Raw genomic sequence first — 21,071 nt, forward strand, 5'->3', positions numbered from 1 at the left:
GGCACGCCCTCGTGACTCCGGAGTCCCGCACCCTCAGGCACGTCCTCGTGACTCCGGAGTCCCGCACCCTCAGGCACGTCCTCGTGTCCTCGTGACTCCCGAGTCCCGCACCCTCAGGCACGTCCTCGTGACTCCCGAGTCCCGCACCCTCAGGCACGCCCTTGTGACTCCCGAGTCCCGCACCCTCAGGCACGTCCTCGTTACTCCCGAGTCCCGCACCCTCAGGCACGTCCTCGTGTCCTCGTGACTCCCGAGTCCCGCACCCTCAGGCACGTCCTCGTGACTCCCGAGTCCCGCACCCTCAGGCACGTCCTTGTGACTCCCGAGTCCCGCATCCTCAGGCACGTCCTCGTTACTCCCGAGTCCCGCACCCTCAGGCACGTCCTCGTGTCCTCGTGACTCCCGAGTCCCGCATCCTCAGGCACGCCCTCGTGACTCCCGAGTCCCGCACCCTCAGGCACGTCCTCGTGACTCCCGAGTCCCGCACCCTCAGGCACGCCCTTGTGACTCCCGAGTCCCGCACCCTCAGGCCCGTCCTCGTGACTCCCGAGTCCCGCATCCTCAGGCCCGTCCTCGTGACTCCCGAGTCCCGCACCCTCAGGCACGCCCTCGTGACTCCCGAGTCCCGCACCCTCAGGCACGTCCTCGTGACTCCAGAGTCCCGCACCCTCAGGCACGTCCTCGTCACTCCCGAGTCCCACATCCTCAGGCACGCCCTCGTGACTCCCGAGTCCCACACCCTCAGGCACGCCCTCGTGACTCCCGAGTCCCACACCCTCAGGCACGTCCTCGTGACTCCCGAGTCCCACACCCTCAGGCACGCCCTCGTGACTCCCGAGTCCCACATCCTCAGACACGTCCTCGTGACTCCCGAGTCCCACATCCTCAGGCACGTCCTCGTGTCCTCGTGACGCCCGAGTCCCGCATCCTCACTGCAGGGGCTCTGCCCTGTGGGCTCCTCAGGAGCTTCAGGGTCACGACATTCTGTCCCGTTGACTTTGTCTCCTCAGCCACAGGGCCTGTTCTGGGTCTTCAGGGTTGAAACGTTGGCTCGAACCCCATGGCCATCATCGTCGCTCCCTTCCTCCCCTCCGCACCCCCCACCCTCACCCCCACCTATGATTCCTCTGTCTGTGGACCTGCGTCTTCCGGACCGTCACCCTGCAGGACCAGGGTGGGGGATTGTGACCGGCTTCTCTCGCTTAATGTCTTTTTTTTTTTTTCATTTTTCTGAAGCTGGAAACAGGGAGAGACAGTCAGACAGACTCCCGCATGTGCCCGACCGGGATCCACCCGGCACGCCCACCAGGGGCGGTGCTCTGCCCCCCAGGGGGCGATGCTCTGCCCATCCTGGGCGTCGCCATATTGCGACCAGAGCCACTCTAGCGCCTGAGGCAGAGGCCACAGAGCCATGCCCAGCGCCCAGGCCATCTTTGCTCCATTGGAGCCTTGGCTGCGGGAGGGGAAGAGAGAGACAGAGAGGAAAGCGCAGCGGAGGGGTGGAGAAGCAAATGGGCGCTTCTCCTATGTGCCCTGGCCGGGAATCGAACCCGGGTCCTCCGCACACTAGGCCGACGCTCTACCGCTGAGCCAACCGGCCAGGGCTCGCTTAATGTCTTATCTGCAAGATGCACCCACGTTGCAGCACAAATCGGTATTTCATTTCTTTGTTGCTGAATATGTTCTGCAGTATGGCTACGCCACGTTTTATTTACTCACTAGAGGAAGGATATTGTCTCTGTTTTTTGTTTGTTTGCTCTCTGGGCTGTTGAGAATCGGCCGTGTGGCCATGGCCACCTTGTGCCAAGTGTCTGGTGGCCGCACGTTGTCACTTGTCTAGTTCGCATGCCGACGCGTGAACGGGCGACTCGTGAGACGGCTCCGCGGTTCACCTTTTGAGCCCGTGCGGGAGTGGCCATGCGGCTCATAGACGTGCACGTGACCCTGACCTCCCAGAGGCCTGATGTCACTCCGTTTTCTAGGGGACTCCTGCTCAGTGAAGGGTGATCTGATTAACACTCAGAGATAGAACGTGGAAACCTTCTCTGTTTGTTGTATACTGTCCACACAGCTTTGTTTCCCACGTGTTTTAATGCGTATAGAAAAATGACCAAAAAAAGCCTTTTATAAAAAAATTGTTATTACTAGAATCTTGGCATGTTTTGGCCAAGTTCAATGGACAGTTTTACGAAGGTGATCACAGCTGCAATAAACGACGTTCACTATAAAGCCCATGGTTTAGCTCGTTGCTATGGATACTCTGGATTGGGGTCCCCAAACTACGGCCCGCAGGCTGCACGTGGCCCCCTGAGGCCATTTATCCGCCCCCATCGCACTTCCGGAAGGGGCACCTCTTTCATTGGTGGTCAGTGAGAGAAGCATAGTTCCCATTGAAATACTGGTCAGTTTGTTGATTTAAATTTACTTGTTCTTTATTTTAAATATGGTATTTGTTCCCGTTTTGTTTTTTTTTACTTTAAAATAAGATATGTGCAGTGTGCATAGGGATTTGTTCATAGTTTTTTTTATAGTCCGGTCCTCCAACGGTCTGAGGGACAGTGAACTGGCCCCCTGTGTAAAAAGTCTGGGGACCCCTGCTCTGGATTAACAACCCAGGTATCTGCGTTAAAGCAGAATGCCCAGGTCAGAGGACCCACAGCTTTGCGGGCAAAAGAATTACTGGGACGAGTTAAAAAAAAAAAGTCAAATTCAAGGCTCGGCCCCTGAGAGATCGGGCTTCAGCAGGTCAAGTGGTGCCAGGGAACCCATTTTAGCTCCTTTTTCCTCCCAAACACATGTGGGAGATGCAGCCGCCACTGGGCAGAGTGGTGACCGCTGGCCACGCTGACCGCACCATCGTGACCCCTTCCTCCAGTCTGGGCAGAGTGGTGACTGCTGGCCACGCTGACCACACCGTCCTGACCCCTTTCTCCAGTCTGGGCAGAGTGGTGACCACTGGCCACACTGACAGCACCATTGTGACCCCTTCCTCCAGTCTGGGCAGAGTGGTGACCGCTGGCCGTGGTGACCGCTGGCCACGCTGACCACACCATCCCGACCCCTTCCTCCAGGCTGGGCAGAGTGGTGACCGCTGGCCACGCTGACTGCACCGTCCTGACCCCTCCCTCCAGTCTGGGCAGAGTGGTGACCGCTGGCCACGCTGACCGCACCATCCTGACCCATCTTCCCGTCACCACCCGCCAGCCTGCAGGCCCCCCGCCCCTCCCGGTCCGTCCTGCGTGTCCTCGGTGGAGGAGTGCCTTCCTCCTGTGAGTGCTGTCCTAAGACTGCTCGGTCTCTGTACCCCTGCTCTGTGACTCGTCCTCTGTTGTTACAGAAGACACGTCTACTTACCGCTGGACAGCACGTGACTGGAGCACAGAGCATGGCGTCTCTGCCCCCCCTCCACATCCCTGCTGAGGACACTGTGACACTAAGACCTGGGAATTCAGTGTCGCTTTGACACCTCTGAGTTTCGGGGCCCCTGTGGCCTCACACGAGCCCCCTGCCCTTAGCAGGAGTCCCCCCTCACCCAGAGGGCGAGACTCCCCACCCCGCTGGCTCCCAGGCAAGCTGGCCCTGCTGCACACATCCGGTCCTCCGCCCCCCAGGCTGCAGCCCTGTCTGTCCACAGAGTGACCCAAGCCACCTGTCACCTCCTCCGCGGAACCAGGGGCCACGCCTCCCCTTCTCACCCCACAGCCTGCTCTGCTCCCCGGGAATGGGGGTGGGGTGGGCACGTGGTGGCACAGGTGTGGCCGTCCTGTGCCAAGCAGTGCACGGTCCCTCTCCCACCAGGGGTCAGTGGGAGGGGGTCAGAGCGGGGCCCGCAGATGCTCAGCTGGGGGCCATCGCTGGCCAGATGACCGTGAGCCGCTTTATTTTGACCCACGTCCAGCGCTCTGACTTCACTGGAGGGAGATCGTCCAAGGGCTGGGAGCCGGGGTTGGGACTGTGTTTCTACACCCCCGCCCCCGGGACACGGAGAGAAAGAAGACAGGAGTGTGACTCGCGTTCTGTTTAAAACTGAGCGATGCCGTCTGACGAAGGCCGGCCGGCCGGTCGGGTCGGGTCGGGTCGGGTCGGTCTGTCGTCCACACGCGGCCGCGGCAACCGGCTGTCCTCCCTCCCCCGCCCACTGTCTGTGCCAAGTGTGCGCAGACCAGAACATACGCGGAGGGGTGGTATTATGTCCTCTCCAAAGACCGGCGGCGTTTGCCGGGGACGTGAAGCTCGGGGAGACGCTTTTACTGTTTGTCACCAATCAGGGAGCAAGGTATCTGATGTCTTCCGTCACAAGCATCCCCTGGACCGGGCAGTGCTGCGCAGGATGCGCCCAGCGAGCGTAGCGCCGAGCGTGGACCACCGCGGCACGCCCAGGGGAGGCCAGCCCCCCGCACGCTCACCTTTCAAGGTCGCTTTCTTCAGGACTTTCATCGCGTAGAGCTGTCCGGCGTCTGGTCCCTTGACCTTCCTGACCAGGAACACCTTAGAGAGGGAGAGAGAGAACACAGGACGTCGGAAATGGCCAAGGCTTCACCTTCCGTGCGCCCCTTGTTTGATCTGGAAAGGGGCACCCAAGGGAGTTTACAGAATTCCCAGTAATATGAACGCACGCTGGGGAACCTCAAGTTTCCACCAACACCCAGGCTGCAGGGAAACGTTTCATGTCCTTCACACCACTGCGTGTCGACGCTGCCACGTGTCTGTAGAAGGGAGCATCGTCCTGTGTTCCTGGTGCCGTTAACTTTCTGTTAAACATTTTATGTAAGAAGTAATTCCACCCTCCTTAAAAAAAACAAAAACAAAAAACAACATTCTCAAGGTTTAAGGGAGTGTGACTGGTCGACTGTCAATGTCCCTTTGGATTCCCCACCGTGAAGGCGAACCAGCCACGGACCAGGGGTGGTCCTCAGGAACTGTCCCGGTTTGCAAACAAGTTATCCACGTCATGCAGACATTTCACACTTTCTGAAGCATTTTTTTTCAGGCGTATGGAGGAAAAACGAAAAGGAAAGAGAACCCTTTGGGAGAGGCTGAGCTCAGAGTCTTGGCGGCAGCTGTCTAACAAAATCAGTAAAAACAAGGCAGGTGAGGCTGTGTGTCCGGCAGCTTGTGCTGCCCGCATGCCCTGCAGCGTGGACGGGGGCGGTCACTCCTCTCCGAGCGTCCTCCCACAGGAAGCCATGGTGTCCGGAGGACCGGCCACGACAGATGCATGGGGACTCTGGCTCCGCGGACGAGGCTGCTCCCGTGGAGCTCGTGGGAGGGGCTGCAGCTCCACTCGCCACAGAGAACAGCAGTGGACTGCACTCCTGGCTTCTGGCCACCGAGGAGGACAGGGACCGGGGAGGGGACCGGCCGAGGGCGGGCGGTGCTTCCTGACTGCTGTCACCCGCCAGGCCCCTTGCTCCCCGGCCGGACTGTCCAGCACCATGGAAACCACCCTCCCCCTGTCTAGACGGAGGCAGGGGTCAGGAGGGCAGGACTGCCTCCAGGAGTGAGGGCCCTGGGAAACTGTGGGCAGTGAGACACGGGCTTCCCTGCTCCAGGGTTTTGGACGACACTGTCCCTGGGGATGAACACTCATCTTTGGGAGACACCTGGCGAGTGTGTGTCCCGGGTTCTTCTCGTCGGCGGGATAAACAAGCCTCCTGTGGAGAGTCCGGACCCGAGTCTCCCGGCCCAGGCCCACTGGATGCAGGCTCCAGCCCCTCACCACCGCCGGCCTCCTCAGAGGACAGAGCGGATAGCGGGCCCGGCCCGGGATTCCTGCTGGGGATGTGCTTCCTGAAAGGCGGTCAGAGGGCGGTGCAGCGAGAGAGCGCGAAACTTCTGCTTTGAGACCTTCTGCGTCGTGGGAAGCCACGTCACGCAGTGCATTTCCCGCGTGTATCCTGAGTCCTCCAGCCCTCCTGCGGTGCCTGATGTCATCTCAGAGCTCATGGGGTGAGGAGCTGGGGTCAGCAGGGAAGTGTGGGTGGCCCTGTCCCCTCTCTGGGCAGGTGCGGGAGGGTGCGAGAAGGCAGGGGAAGGCCCACACAGGCCAACGGTCCTCCTGAGGGGACAGGGACGTGGACCAGAGCATCAGCTCCCAGAGGACAGGAGCAGAAGCTGCACGTGGAAGGGGGTGGCAGTGGGACAGCTGTGTGTCACCCTGCGTTAGGCGGCGGTGACCCCAGTGAGAGGCAGGTGTCATCCTCTGGGCCGGAGCACGGACGAGCTGGTGCAAACATCCCAGAGGCCGTCTTCCCCACCCTGGTGACTGAGGATGGCTGTGCAGGGCTCCGTGGGTGGACCAGCCTGGCCACTGGCTCAGGGTGGGGAGAAGCCGCCTTGTGTCATTCCTCAAACCTGCCATGGGCTCAGGAGGGGGCAGATGAATGCCCTCCTTCTGTTCCAAGGAGACCCAGTTATTAGTCCCAATAGGAGCCATTCTTATAATCAGAGAACTGGTGATGACAAGGAAACCCCTCTTTCAAAACGAGAGCTCCCCGAAGGGACAGTGAGCAGAGCGTAGGAAGGTTTTGTGTCTGATGGCCCAGCGTCTGGATGGGAACGGCCCCTGTCCCCCAGTGGACCTTGCAATGCTATAGGGGTGGCCATGAACTCACACACGTATATGTATGAGGGTTTAAGGACTCACAGGGGGGTGAGAACCACCTTCCACTTAGGCCTAAACTGAAAACCAGGATCACACAAGCAGCCCCCACTGCAGACTTAGCGTAAAGATGTCGGAGGGCTGCGCATAAAACTCTTCTCTCCTCTATCGTACGTCTTCCGGGCTTTAACAATGAGACGGTTGACGCAAAGGCTATTTTACCTCTCGTTTTAAAAGGAAGGGCTCTACTTTTTTTTTGGACAGCGCAGGAAGAGAACCCACTCTGTCCATGGCTGTCAGCCCCCCCCCCCTGGGTGCCAGCCCTGCAGCGGGACCGGCCCCGGGGCAAACGGAGGGCCCTGCAGTGGGAGACCAGCAGCAGCGGAGAGGAAAGTACTGAATACGGTAAAGTCAGCTTCCGAACGCGCTCAGCCAGTGGAGACGAGACGGGCTTCCTGGGCCACGGGGCCTCACGCACGTGGACTGCGTCCTGAGATCCTCTCTCCTCCTCTCTGTCCCCCTCGGGGAACGTGGGAACACATCCTGATGTCGGGAACCAAGCTCCCGGGCAGCTCTGACAATCGCACCCAATATAGTCGCTGGAGCCAGAATATTTCATGCTGGCGGCTCCCGTGTCATTTTTAGAACTGCTGTCTCAGCAGTTCAGCCTGCGACTCCGCGGAGACGGTCCGTGAGGACGCCGCCCGCGGGGACAGGTGCTCTGTCATTCTGAACCGCCCCGAGCCTCCTCCACGTCTCCGGCATCAACAAGACCCGCTTCCCGGCTCAGGGCAGGATGCTCCGCTCTCCCTCAGCTCTGGACCGTCCACGGGTCCGCCTGTCCCTCAGCACACACGCCCACTGTGACAACCTCCCCCCAGAGGAAGACACGTCAAGATCCGTTCTTACAGTGTCACCAGGGAAGTGACAGGGGAGACGGGCAGTTTGGGGTTGGGTTTGAGCCCCTCCGAGCGTGGGAACCGCACCTGCACCCCACACCCTGGGCACCGAGAGAACACGTTCCCTCCCGGTCGGCTGGTGGTCACCCGTGGCGGGGCGAGGGCGGGGGGGAGGGGCCAGCCCACGCTGCTGCCCCCACTCCACCCCGCAGGGACGCCCCAGCACTGGACGGACTCCCACCTTTCTAGAGTGTTCCACCACTTTCCGAATTCAGCACCTGCACCTGTACTGCCGCCGCCTCTGCCCGGCTGCACTGAAATCCCGACGGTCCCAACACGTGACCAGGGACCACAACTGGCTCCACCGACCCCAGCAACCTGGTCCAGCACGGGTCTCCGGGCTCCCTACGCTCTGCAGGGTGGACTTCCGAGACCTGAGCCCACGAGAGTGTGTGGTCCCCTCCCGGGGGACGCCCCGGGGCTGCGGGCTCAGTGTCCCTGCACCAGGACCCCCTGCTCTGGGGCTTAGCGTTGCTTGGTGACAGGCACAAGCTTACGGCTACACAGCGGAGAGCAGAGGACTAGCAGGCCGGTTAGCAGGGGACCCACGCAGCTAAGGTGAGATGACAAAGTCACTCACAGGGCTCCGGGGAGGGAGTGGGGCCAGGAGCGGGCACCGGAGTGAAGGTCTCCGCGGCAGAGGCTACGTTTCGTTCATTTCTGCGTCTCCAGCATCTGCGATCACAGATGGACGGAGGAAGGACGGGAGGGACTGGTGATGGGTAACAAACGACCCGGGGACGCTGGGGGCCGGACGCACACCAGCTCCTGGCTGTTCCGAGCTGCGTCTGACGAGAGCCTCCTGCAGGCTAGAGACAGCGAGCGCACCCGCCGGGCCTCCTGCAGGCTAGAGACAGCGAGCGCGCCCGCCTAGCCCGTCCGGGCCGCAGGGAGCAGCCTCCTGTCTTAGGACACCTACATTTACGTAGAGATGAAGAATGAAACAACAGGGGACATCAGAACACACGGCTTTCCCCCTCTTGTCGTTACTTCTGCTGTTATAAAACGTTCACCACACAGGCCTGAGTGGACAGACACATTTCGGCTCCTGCTCTCCGGTGCCCGACGCTGGCTCCGAGCTCAGGGAATGTCTGAGTGAAGATTTCCAGAAAAACGCCTCTTCTTCCCGGAGCCCTGTCCTGTCTGTCAGGCCAGCACCCTTGTCCGCAGGCGCCCTGACCTTCCCCTCCACCCTCAGCAGAGGCACGGACCCGGCTGACCCCAAACGCCAGGGGTGGTCAAGCGCGCGTGAGGCCAATCACGGAGGTGAAAGGTCCGTGGGCGCTGCCACCGCCTCCGTCTTCCGGTCTCTCTGCTCGTTACTGTCTCCTGAGCGGCACCTGTGGGCTCCGCGTGTCACTGTGGCCTGAGGAAGCGCTGTGCGTCCTCCCAGGTCACCCGCCGTCCCACGAGGATTGATTCTGCCAAACACCATTTTATGCCTCTGGTTGCTTTTCGAAGAAGGGTTGCTTTTTTAAAGCAAAACTGAAATGCAAAATTTGAAATTTGGAAGGACTTGGAAAAGACCTTTTCTTCTTTAAAAAAAAAAATGTCCCAGATGCGTTAAAAAAAAAAAAAAAAAGGTCGTTTTCTATCTGCGTTTGTTCTGTCAGTTTTCAGAATGAACCCTGGAGCCTCCGTCTGTGTCCCGCTGAGCTCAGGGAGCCCTGTCCCACCTCTGTGCCACCAGCACCTTGACATGCAGGTGGCATCACACCAAATAAGAGTCCCTCGGTGACGACAAGCAGCCATCACCTGGGCAGCGCCCCCTGGGCCTCGTCCCTCAGGACAGACGGAGGGACTTGGCTGACCACGTTCCAACGATGGCCGAATTCATTCTTAAGAAACAGACATGCGGGCAGCACCTTTGAAGGCAGAGGAGGGGGCCCTCCACCTGTGTCCATGTCGCGATCGGGGTCCTTGGGGAAAGGATTGTGCCCCCCACCTCATTTCTAACAAACCCTGGGGTCTCCCAGCACCACAGGAAGCAGTGTTGCTGCTTCCCTGGGAGACGGAAGTCCTGACTCCCCACAAACACCTGTGCCCCACAACAAACGGCCATTTCCGCAAGCCACACGATTCTAGTCCTGGTCCTGGCACAGTTCAAACTAACGGGCTTGTGTCTACCTTAGTGTAAACACGGTCTTTACCACATTCCGGGGGGGGGGGGGGGGAGGAAAAGAGGGAAGAAAAACACATTCTACCTTCTGAGAACGCCAAGAGATACATTTCCCAAACAATCACATTTCGTGCTCGGTAGGCGATTACCCAGAGCAGCACGACCACACTATAGATCCAACACGCACCCACCAGGGGCCGGGTTTCGCCAAGGTACCCAGTCCTGTGGGGAAGGGGCCGGCGTGGCGAGGGTCCACACGCCCTACGGGACCCCGCTCTGCTCACTGTCCGGGAGACGGTGGCTTCAGGGCCACCCCCTGGTCTACGAGCATGCCGTCTGGGTCAGTCCAATCCTGCCAGTCACACCAGGGCGCAGAGAGGAGGCACTGCCCCGGGCAATTCACGTGTTCACATGTCCCTGACACGGAGGAGATCTGCAGACACCCTGCTGTCCACGGACGTGTCCTGAGTATAAAGACCCAGCTAGCTCTCACTTCCTGATGGGAATTCACTTCCATGTGTTTTCAAGGTAAACAGGAAAAGCCGAACAGCTCCGGGCAGAGACACAGCCTGGCAACAGTGGGAAGGGGTTCACGTGGGATGTCCACAGGGTGACTGCACGGAGTGGTGTGTATTATCCCCACGTTACAGACGTTTCAAGGGGCAGAATGTGCAAGTGACGTGCAGGGGGGGGGCAGCCAGGACTGGCCCCCGCCTCCCCGACTCCTGAGGGACCCTCCAAGGGCACCATCTCCCTTTTTCTTTGCTTCTTCTTCTCTTAGTTTTCCTTTCTTCAAAAACCAAACCAGACCTGTGAAGGACTCATTGGCTACAGCTCAATAACCTACTCACCACGATGGTCACGTCACAGCCGGGGGAAGGAAGCCACTACAAGAGGAAAAGATGTGTGTGATGTTCTTGGGGTTGCAGCCCCCGCTCTGCACAGCTCTGTGGTGACAAAATTCTAGCCGTGCAAAGTGAGGCCACAGTCCTGACGCCTGTGTGGGTTTCACTTAGCACGGGACCCCCGCCAGGAGAAGATCACCTGTGAACTCCACTCCCTCAGCCAGGGGGCCATGCTCCCGCTGTGTTTGGGGGTCACCTCCACCACCTCCTCATCACCGGACATCCGAGCGCTCCGCCCTGAGATGGGGGGGACCCGCCACGGGGGAACAGGACTCGCTCAGAGGGAGCTGAAGATGAACTTACCTTTCCGTAGGATCCTTGTCCTAAGACCTTCAGCAGTTCGAACTGGGAAGGGTCGGCCTTTTCGAAGCCCTCCTTCACATGGTGGCTGATGTCAATCTCTTTGACGATGCCTTCTTCCTGCAAGAGAGCAGTGACACTCGGTGAGCCTGCCGACCCTGGGGGCCCGGGACTCCGCCACGGTGTCGCTCTACACGGAAGTGACGGCCTCAGCCCCTTGGGTACTTTGCCAACGGCTCCATCAGTGCCCGTGGTGGGGGGCCTCGCTCTTCCGTCCTGGGGTCTGACCAGCATCTCACGGAGATGGAAAGGGTCTCTCAGTGAGGTCCACTCTGCCTCTGGACAGTGCGGACAAAAGGCTGGACGGGGAAGGACACGGAAAGCAGGGGACAAGAGGACCCTGAGAATTTGTTTTACTGTCCACACTGCCTCTCAGAAGGGTCCGTGGCAGGCGCACGGGGGGGGGGGGAGCAGTTTGTGGAACACAGAGGTCTCCTCCTCAGGCCTCAGGCACCCCGTCCCGGATGTTTCTACCAAGAATGTGGCTCGCCACCCTAGAGGTGGCGTTGCAGAAGAAGCAGAGATTTCTCAGCAGAAAAGAAAAAGCCCCTGATCGTTCAATGGAACCACTGACAGAAATCATCAGAAATTTTCTCCAGAGAACTTCCTGTCCCCAGAGACGTACCGCGTCACGGGCACAGGGCTGGGCTGTCTGTGCAGGTGTCAGCTGCTGGGAACAGGAAACCTGGAGAGACAGTGTGCTCCCCGACATCGGAGCCTGACTGGGCCCTGAATTTATGTCTGTGCTCCTCTGAGACTCCCATGCTGTCCGTCTGGCCAACGGACTGTTCACCCCGGGGCACGGCTTTGGCACCCGGCTGGGCATCGGGAAAACGTCAGAAGGGGCTGATTGAGAAACTCTAAAATACCAAAAACTAGCGACCTGTAATGACATGCACGTTGTGTTCTGGGCACGCAGGACATTTCATATGTTGTTATTATTTTTTATCTCCTGAAAAACCATACAAAGTGGCAGTTTATCTCAACTGAGGTTACGCAGCCCGAGTGTCAGAGTGGGGTCTCCCTCCACTCATGGACGCGTCGTGTCCTGCTGGTATGTGAGTCTAAGAGCGAATATTTCCCAGAGGAATCGTAGCAGCAATAATTCATGTTACGGTGGTCTCTGAGACATTTGAAAAACCTAGCTTCTCAGAAGTTAAAAGGGGTTTGATTTTACCTCCTGGTAACCAAGATCAACCACCCCTCAAAGCGGAGAGCAGGACGTGCTGTAAAACCTCACTGGGCAGGTCGGCCGCTGAGCTGTTACCTTCTCTTTCTTTAAGAGTTAAAGGGCAGACCTGGAACGCTCTCATCTTCAAGGAGTATTTACCATTTTTTGTAAAAGCAGTGTGTGTGTGTGTTTTGTGATGAAGACAGAGAGAGACAGAGAGAGTGACAGACAGGAAGGGAGAGAGATGAGAAGCATCAATCATCAGTTTTTCGTTGCGACACCATAGTTATTCATTGATTGATTTCTCATATGTGCCTTGACTGGGGGGCTACAGCATACCGAGTGGCTCAAGCTTGGTGAGCCTTGCTCAAACTAGATGAGGCTGTGCTCAAGCCGGCGACCTTGGGGTTTCGAACCTGGGTCCTCTGCTTCCCAGTCTGATGCTCTATCCACTGTGCCACCGCCTGGTCAGGCTTTTTTTAAAAAAAATTTGTAAAAACAAGCAATGATTCCAGCCTGGGTGAATATCCCTGTGTGAGCTTGTGAGGTCAGTATGAGCTCAGAAGACAGTGGCTGTGGACGCTCCACGTAGGTCAAGTTTGGGGTGGAGATCCCATTTGGAAAAACCTACAAGCTTCTACCCGCAGTTTTCTGGGACTGCTGGACCCCACTGGCCACTGGAGACTGGGCAGCTTTTGGGGGGAGGTCTCCCCATTTGTATCAGGGAGAGGCAGAGGAAAGTGGACACCTCCGCTTCTCCGCAGCACCACCGTGATTTCCACGGGAGAACTGGACCCAGTGTGGCGGCCGCAGGCGTGATCTCCCACTTAGAAAAATGGCCGGAAGCTCTCTGAGCCCCCAGAGACACGCACGCCCTCCCTCTCCACTGGAGCAAGGAATGGAAAGTCACTTGAAGGAGAATAAAATGCCCCGTGCCTGTAAATACAGGACTTCCCTGGCGACGAGCCTGTGACCGTCCCTTGCCCTCCGCCCGCAGCGGTCATCCAGAACCCCAGACCCCTCCTGAAATAACTCCAACCACGCAGCTGCAGTAACGCAGCACCCGTGTTATGAGGAAGGTGATGATCCACCTGATCACATCTCTCTGTGACTTTGGGAATGTGACCGCGTTCACAGTCACACTGCTGAATAAGAGGTGACGTTCAACACCGCCCCGGAGGCATGGGGCTGGGAGAGGGGGAGAGAGTGTGGGGCCGATGAAAGGGTCAAGGACGCGGGTGACGTGGCTCACCTGCTGGCCCACTGCCCTCAGCCCACGGAGCAGCACGCGTGTGGTCAGCCCCGGAGATCTCCGTTCCTACCCTTCGACCACTCTGTTTGAAGGTTCGAAGACCCAGAACTGGAGCAAGGAGGTCACTCAACCTGTTGGGGCCCCAGAGGGCCCCTCTCTGCCTCTGTGACCCTCTGTGACATCAGACAGGTCTGTCCAGCTCTGGTGGGCGCGTTCTCACAGCGGGAGCCCGGGGCTCCCAGCACCCAGCGTCACACCCTACAGAGTCAGGACACCCCCTGGCACCGCTGTGCCCGGCACGCCCACCTAGCAAGCTGGCTCCACGCCTTTCTGGGAACATCAGGGTCAGCACCTCCGCTGCCCACTTCCCGGTCCTCCCGCCCCAACTCCTTTTCCGAACTTCACCTTCTCGAGTCTGTGCCTTCGCCTTTCAAATCAGAGGTTTCGACACGCTTCCCTCAACGCTGCGGGTGTTGTGTGTAGATTCTCGCTGTCGACGCACCACTGAATTTCACCCCTGAGAGCGGCGTGAACCCTCAGGGTTCTTCCCGGACAAAGCCGTGATGCAGTTCATCTCCTACTGAGCTCAGCCAGGTCTCCCACGGCAAAGACTCCCGGCTGCGCCCAGAAGAGCCGAGCACGTCACACCGTAGATGTGGGCACTTCTGCCGTCGTACTGACATTTTGGCTGGAACTTGCCTGAGGATACCTCGTTCTTCTCTTTCTCAAGAACGTTTCTTAAAGAAGGAAAAAGGGTCTGGAATCCGTGCTGACCGCCGGGGTCTGTGTGTCTAGAAAACACCCGGAAGGAGGCGGAGAGGGGAGCATGCCCAGTGTGTCTGCATCTGTGTCCAGACGGGACGGTCCTATTTCCTTCTGCGTTTCATCATTACAGAGCCAAAGGACAACTAAGAAATAAAATACGACCCGTGCCTCATTTTGAAAGAAATGCCTTCTCTGTTCTATGGGGCAGGTCATTTCATCTAGAACTCTGAGGACGTTAACAACATCCTCTTAAGAAAATAAACTCTGTCCCTACATCCTCACCGTACGGCGGTGCACGTTCAGTTTCTACCAGAACTCCTGTGAGCGGGTTTTCTTTTTTAATATCTTGGGAAATTTGGGGGAAGAGGCTGGTCCCAGGGCCAGGGGCTTGCTTCACAAGCAAGGGTTTCAAGAATGTCCTAACGTGAGATAAAAACTGGGGAAGCAAATCGCTCACGTGACGTGTGTATAGGATAATAGGTGACGGTGAGTATTTAAATCCCTGTTGGACCGTGTTTGAAGCGCTGCCTGGTTGCAGGAGTCCCTGGCTGGTATCCAGAAGGTGCCGCGAGAGGCTGGTGAGTGGCAGAGACGATGAAGACAGGTCCCAGAGGGCGCAAGTCACAGCCGTCTTCTCCTATCACGCCACAGTCACCAGAGTGACACCCTCTGTTCTGACTCCTGGGCTTCCCGGTCATGAAAAGTAAATACAAGTCAAAACTTGGGAAACAGGAATGATAAAGGCACAGAAGATAAAACTTGGGCAAGTGAAAAAAGCATGGTGCTGGGTCATTCCAGAAATCACTGGTTCCCACGTAGGATATCACTTTCCAGGGAGCCCAGGGAGCCCAGGGACAGGTGAGTAAGAGGCCCACCTGGGGCCAGTGGGGACTGGTCACCTGTGAGGCTGTGAGCTCACCAACCCCAATGTCACCAGCTCTGTCCACTGCCCTCCTGGAGGAAGTCAGTGTCCACTGTCTTCACACCCTGGCTTCTCCCTCCAGCACAGGTCTGGGTCTCAGCATCTCCGGCCAACTTCCCAACACACGCAGCATTTAAATATTTTATCCAGAACTTTCCATCACTCTGAGCAAGAGGGCTTGCCACACCCACCTCGCCGGTGGCACTGCTCGAAACAGCAGCTCAGGGACGCTTTCCGAGTGGACAGGAGAGACTTTGATGTGGCTTTAGCCACTCCTGCAGGGTCCCTGTGGGAGGGTGGGCGGAAGCACCCCCACTGCCTGCCCCCCCAACATTGCACAGTCACCCTCTAACTCTTGACTGCTTGCGGCCCACGGGTCTTTGTTGCTACGGCACCAGAGGCCACATGTGCAATCCCAGTCCTAGTGGGCATTGTTCTGCACACAGGAGAGATGACCAATGTGAGGCGAGAACCACTGGACACTCGGACCGCAGATTCTGGGAACAGGAAGAGACCTTCTCCCCTCAGACAGGTTGGGGGACTCTTCCAGGGAACGTAGGCAGCCAAGCCACGAGCACATTCCGGTGTCCTGACTCCCAGACCAGACCCCGGTCAGCGGCCTCAGGAAGGTGTGAGGAAGCAGTGGCCAGAGGACACCAGCATCTTCTCTGCTCTTTAAATTGCCCTTCACACGTTGCATCGCCCGCCTTCACGGTTGTGAGCAAATGTGAAACGAAATTATATGACCAGCCTCACTTGTCCAGCCATTTCCCGGGAAACTACTATGTTTCTACAGAGGGTTCCTCTCTGGCCCTCGTGGGCTAAACATGGGCAGAGCCACTCGGGATGGGCACCATGCCCCATGGGGGGCAGTCAGGCTGGCTGCACGGGCCCAAACCAGGTGGCTTTATTAAAGAGTCAGTCCTCCACAAAACCAGGGGTCCGGGAAGCAGGAAGGACGAGGGGTGGGAACCAGCAGGGAAGCACTGGGTGAGACGAGACAGGAGACAGCAGCCCTGGACACCAGAGTGTGACACGCTGTCCCCGGGTCGAGGGGCGAAGACCTGCCCAGCACCAGACAGGAGACAGCAGCCCTGGACACCAGAGTGTGACACGCTGTCCCCGGGTCGAGGGGCGAGGACCTGCCCAGCACCAGACAGGAGACAGCAGCCCTGGACACCAGAGTGTGACACACTGTCCCTGGGTCAAGGGGCAAGGACCTGCCCAGCACTGCTGATTCTGTGGACAGACTGCAGACACGGACTACGGATGCATTCGACACACTGCCCGGCTGCAGGAAATGTCTCGTCAGCCCAGGGATGCTGCTTCCTCTCTCTCTTACCCAAGAAAGTGAACTGAGTTGGCTTACACAGCCCAGGGTCCTCCTGGACTCTCTTACTAGGCAGCTCACAGCCATCAGCATGGCCACTGCTGTCCCAACCCCGAAAGATTCACCGTGGGGCCCGTGGAGGAATCTGGTCAGCAGATGGACACCCTGCCTAAGTTCCTGGTCATCCGGTGACCCGTGTGGTGTGATTTGAAAGAAGCTCGCTGACCCCGCGAATGCTCCACCGGGAAACCAGAATCCACGCTTAGGGTGGGCACGGGGTCAGTTCCACGACCAGCCAGCTCCCCCACCATCCCCATGTGTGAACACATGTCCTCAGCGGCATCCTCCCACCCCCCCAGCGCCTGGTGCAGCGTTCGCTCCGTGAGCGTCTGTGTGGGAGCGGTGCACACGGCACGGGCAGCTCAGAAACACGCTCACGGCTGGCATTCCATGGATGCCCTGCTTACAGCGTGTGTCTGCAGAGCCACATGCGTGCATGGCCGTGCCCACGTGATGACAGTCGGCCCTCCCTGTGACCTGCAGCACAGCTCGGGAGCTGTCCACACCTCCTGGAATCAGGTCTGCGTTATATGTGATTTTTGAATTCAAAGAAATCATAAACCTTTTATTTTATTTATTTTTATTTTGTATTTTTCTGAAGTTGGAAACGGGGAGGCAGTCAGACAGACTCCTGCATGCGCCCGACCAGGATCCACCCGGCATGCCCACCAGGGGACGATGCTCTGCCCATCTGTTGCAACCAGAGCCATTCTAGTGCCTGACGCAGAGGCCACAGAGCCATCCTCAGCGCCCGGGCCATCTTTTGCTCCAATGGAGCCTCGGCTGCGGGAGGGGAAGAGAGAGACAGAGAGGAAGGAGGGTGAGAGGGGTGGAGAAGCAGATGGGCGCTTCTCCTGTGTGCCCTGGCCGGGAATCAAACCCGGGACTCCTGCACGCCAGGCCGACACTCTACCACTGAGCCAACCGCCTGGGGTTCATAAGCCTTTTAAATAGTCAATCTGAGCTTGGAGTGTTGCCAAAATGCTTCAGCCCTGTCCCACAATTCCAGGCACTCTGCTCCACACGGAGATCGCATGCTGTGTCTGCCACGGGCTTGAGGGATGGAGAAAAACCCTGAGAACGTCTCTGAGGCCCTGGCAGGATGCCCAAACTGTGTAGCAGAACCTGAGGATATTACTCTGAATTACTGAGCGGACTCTCACTTCCTGCGCACAAAGACGACTCATTCTTAATTCCAGGCGGCGGCAGTGACGGACCCACCGCTGCACGTGATCCCCGGGCCTGGTGACAGCTCAGTGGCTGTCTCCGCTAGCTCTGTGGTCAAGCTCTGCCATGCGTCCACCAGGCTGCACTAATGGTTCCGGGTCTGAGTGGTCCCAGAGTTGTTCCGGCACGAGCACACTGACAGTATCGCTGGGTTTAACTTTTCACGGTCGCTGAGCTCACGTGCTGTCGGCATCGAGTGAGAGCGCCTTGACCACTCGCTCATGCTGACTCACACCTTTATTTTCAGTTGAACCCGTTGGTACAAGACAATACCTACAAGGAACTGGGTCCATTTAAACAGACTGGCAACCACTGGTGGGTGTTTCTGGGCCACCGGCACCCTGGGCAGAGCAGGAAGGACCCTCCCAAAGCACAGTCCCGCCTCTCTGCGGCGGCCCGCCCTGACTCACACGCCTACCACCCCACGGCTGACACCGTCCCTGAGCCAGACGCCGGGCACACACTGCTCTAACCCGGCTCGGCTGACTTCTGGGGCAAGGAGAAGCTGATGTGTTTTAAAAAGAAAACCAGCCCGTCATCGCTGCTGTCCAGAATGGCAGCCTCGGAGTGTTGGGCACATACACCCCACAGAGATGCGCCGTCCTGTGGCTGCTGCCCAGACCTGACCCACGGAGCACATGGCTCAGGTCCACGTCTGCTCGTGGGAAACGAGTCCTGGCTGGGAAGGAGCTCCTGCCGGCAGGCTGCCCAAAGCAGTGCTGCGATGGTACCAAGCCCCGTGTGTGTGTCCACGCACATACGTGTGTTCACATGTGCATCGTGTGTGATTGTGTATGCTCACATGTGATGTGTGTGTGGGATGTGCACGCAGGTACATGTGATCACATGCATATGCATCTATGCATGCGTGTGCATGCGTGTGCGCATGCAGGTGAGCACATGCACTGCATGGAAAGGTCTCGTGCGGTCCTTAAGCTGCCGTCACTGAAGCAGGTGATGCAGTTCCTGTGTCTGGTTTCAGCTCCTGCCCGCAGAGCTGACCCAGTTTCTTCCTATCCTGGAACTACTGAAATGACGGTTGCTGGGAAGTCCCTGCTGCCCCTTCCACAGGGGGCAGAGCTGCACGTTTTCACCGATTCCTCAGATTCCCACTCCCACTCCAGCCGCAGGACCACCCCGGGAAGTCCCTGCTGCCCCTTCCACAGGGGGCAGAGCTGCACGTTTTCACCAGTTCCTCAGATTCCCACTCCCACTCCCACTGCAGGACCACCCTGGGGAGTCCCTGCTGCCCCTTCCACAGGGGGGAGAGTTGCACGTTATCACCAGTTCCTCAGATTCCCACTCCCACTCCCAGCCGCAGGACCACCCCGGGAAGTCCCTGCTGCCCCTTCCACAGGGGGCAGAGCTGACGTTTTCACCAGTTCCTCAGATTCCCACTCTCGATCCCAGCCGCAGGACCACCTCGCTCCCAGACGGCCAGGCCAGCTGTATGGGGTCGACGGTGACACGAAGCTCAGCCTGCCTCCTTCTGTTGTGAAAACGGGATGTAAAAGGGTCCTGGCCAGATGGGGCGCTGCTGAGGGAACAACCCCCCACCCCGGACTGTCTGCTCCACCCTATGCCTGGGACATGCATCCCGTGTGGGGGAGGGGAGCTCAGGACAACTGAGTCAGGGCAGCCCTCCGGTGACAGTGAGGGCTTCTTCTGGCCCAGGGGACGTGAGATCAAGCAACCAAACCAACACGCTGTCTGTAACAGTTTTCTTTTTGAAGAAAAGCAGTGTGACCCCCCACCCCCACCCCAGGTGAAGCTGACGGCAGCCGGGATTGTGACGTACAGGTGAGGTGACACAGCGACTGTAGCCGGGATTGTGACGTGCAGGTGAGGCGACGCTCCTGACACCACCAACAACCTAACGGCAAGTGTTAAAAGTACAAAAATTGCACGGACGCTCAGGGCCCATCTAATGAGAAGCAGTCATGAATTTTACAGAAATAACTTGGAAATTTACAGAACCGGGCTCCATGTGGGTTTAGGGCTCTTGTGCAGCTAGAGTCCACGTTCAAGAGGGCCGGCCGGCAGGAAACGCCTGCTCGTACATGAAGTCAGGGTTACGATTTCTTCAGCAGTCAGAACTCGAACGAGCCGGGACGGCCTGGACCAGGAACAGCCGGGAGACTGGCCTTTCTCGCTGACACTGGCAGGCTTTACAGGGGGAGAAGGATGTCCTTCTTCCCTCGGGGTGCCCAGCGTGTCTCGTCAGGAGGCGTTGCCCCAGCGCTTCACTATCTGAGACTCCACGTGCACAGAGGACAGTCCCACAGAGCAAGGCCGCCCCTTCAAACAAAGAAAGGGCTGGAGGGGTGCTGGCCTCCAGAGACGAAGGCCATGGCCTGCAGGTGTGAGTCCCCCCAGATCCATACCTGGAGCCCCAACTCCCATGTGAGGGTGTAGGATGTGGGGTCTCTGGGGGCGATTAGGTCTTGAGGGTGGAGCCCCCTCCCCAGGAGCGGTGGCCTTAGAAAGGGACCCCAGGGAGCTGAAGCTCTGAGGATCTCTGTCGGGTGGCCAGGACCCTGTGTGCAGAGTGTGGGGGGCCCTGCGGTGAGTCACTGGCCACATTCTGTTCTGCCTCCTGCCTTGTTTCCTAAGGACACTGATCTACTTAGAGAAGCAGACAATTAACATTTCCCAGGAAAAAAAACAACAACTCAAAATCCACTTTACATAGTAATTAGACCCATTTTCCTCGCCTCTTGCCATCCCGGTCTCCTCCTCGCTGTGTTATCAGAAGCTCTCTGCCAATGATCAGATCAGAGGTCGGCTCTAAGGTCTCCCACTGGGAGGGGGGTGCCTCATTGCCCCCCCCAACAGTGTCTGGCTGCCCCGTGTTTCCTGGTGACATGTCCTGGGTGACTCTGGAAGGACCAGGGCAGCCCAGGGCATCTCTCCCTTTTTTTCCCTCAGGGCTCACGGCCAACCCCGGGGTCTGCCAGGTGCGGGAGACCAGCCAAGTGCCTGACAGGTCACAGGGAGCCGCTTCTCGTTTCATACATTCTGTATCACGCAGGCTATCTGCGTCCATCCCACGTGGCCCTCTCTTCCTGGTCTCTCCTCCCATCTCAGACAGTTTCCGAAGGGAAGGAAAAGATGACAAAGGTCTCGAGGGCTCTGTCTTCCTTTCGGGGGTCCGTCTCGCACCTGCACTTGAGCATGAAGTGTTTCGAATATTTCTCCTGCTGCAGGAATTCTTACGCGGACTCTCCCGCACACGCATCGTCCCAGCGGATGGATGGAAACCTGGGAACTTTCCGCTGGGGAAAATCTTGCCTGTTTCCCCGAGGTCGCCCGATGAAGGTCGCCTCCCGGGTATCCGCTCACCGTGGCCGGAGCTCACCTTTCCTTCCCGTGTGGCCCGAGGGGCAGCTCTGGTTTCAGC

The 21,071-nt window shown here is 58.4% G+C and overlaps 1 protein-coding gene across 5 annotated transcripts in view; it reads right to left on the minus strand.

Annotated features, from left to right (window-relative positions):
- RPS6KA2 (ribosomal protein S6 kinase A2) overlaps window positions 1–21,071 on the minus strand; it is a 251,982-nt gene that overhangs the window by 73,380 nt on the left and 157,531 nt on the right. For all 5 annotated transcript variants that reach the window (XM_066248033.1, XM_066248036.1, XM_066248037.1 and 2 more), the window contains 2 exons: window positions 10,888–11,004; window positions 4,407–4,488 (listed from right to left, as the gene is read on the minus strand). In XM_066248033.1, the coding sequence (XP_066104130.1) occupies window positions 4,407–4,488; window positions 10,888–11,004 (199 nt within the window). The remainder of the gene's footprint in view (window positions 1–4,406; window positions 4,489–10,887; window positions 11,005–21,071) is intronic.

Source organism: Saccopteryx bilineata, chromosome 12 (assembly GCF_036850765.1).
Source record: "Saccopteryx bilineata isolate mSacBil1 chromosome 12, mSacBil1_pri_phased_curated, whole genome shotgun sequence".
Lineage (NCBI taxonomy): Eukaryota > Metazoa > Chordata > Mammalia > Chiroptera > Emballonuridae > Saccopteryx > Saccopteryx bilineata.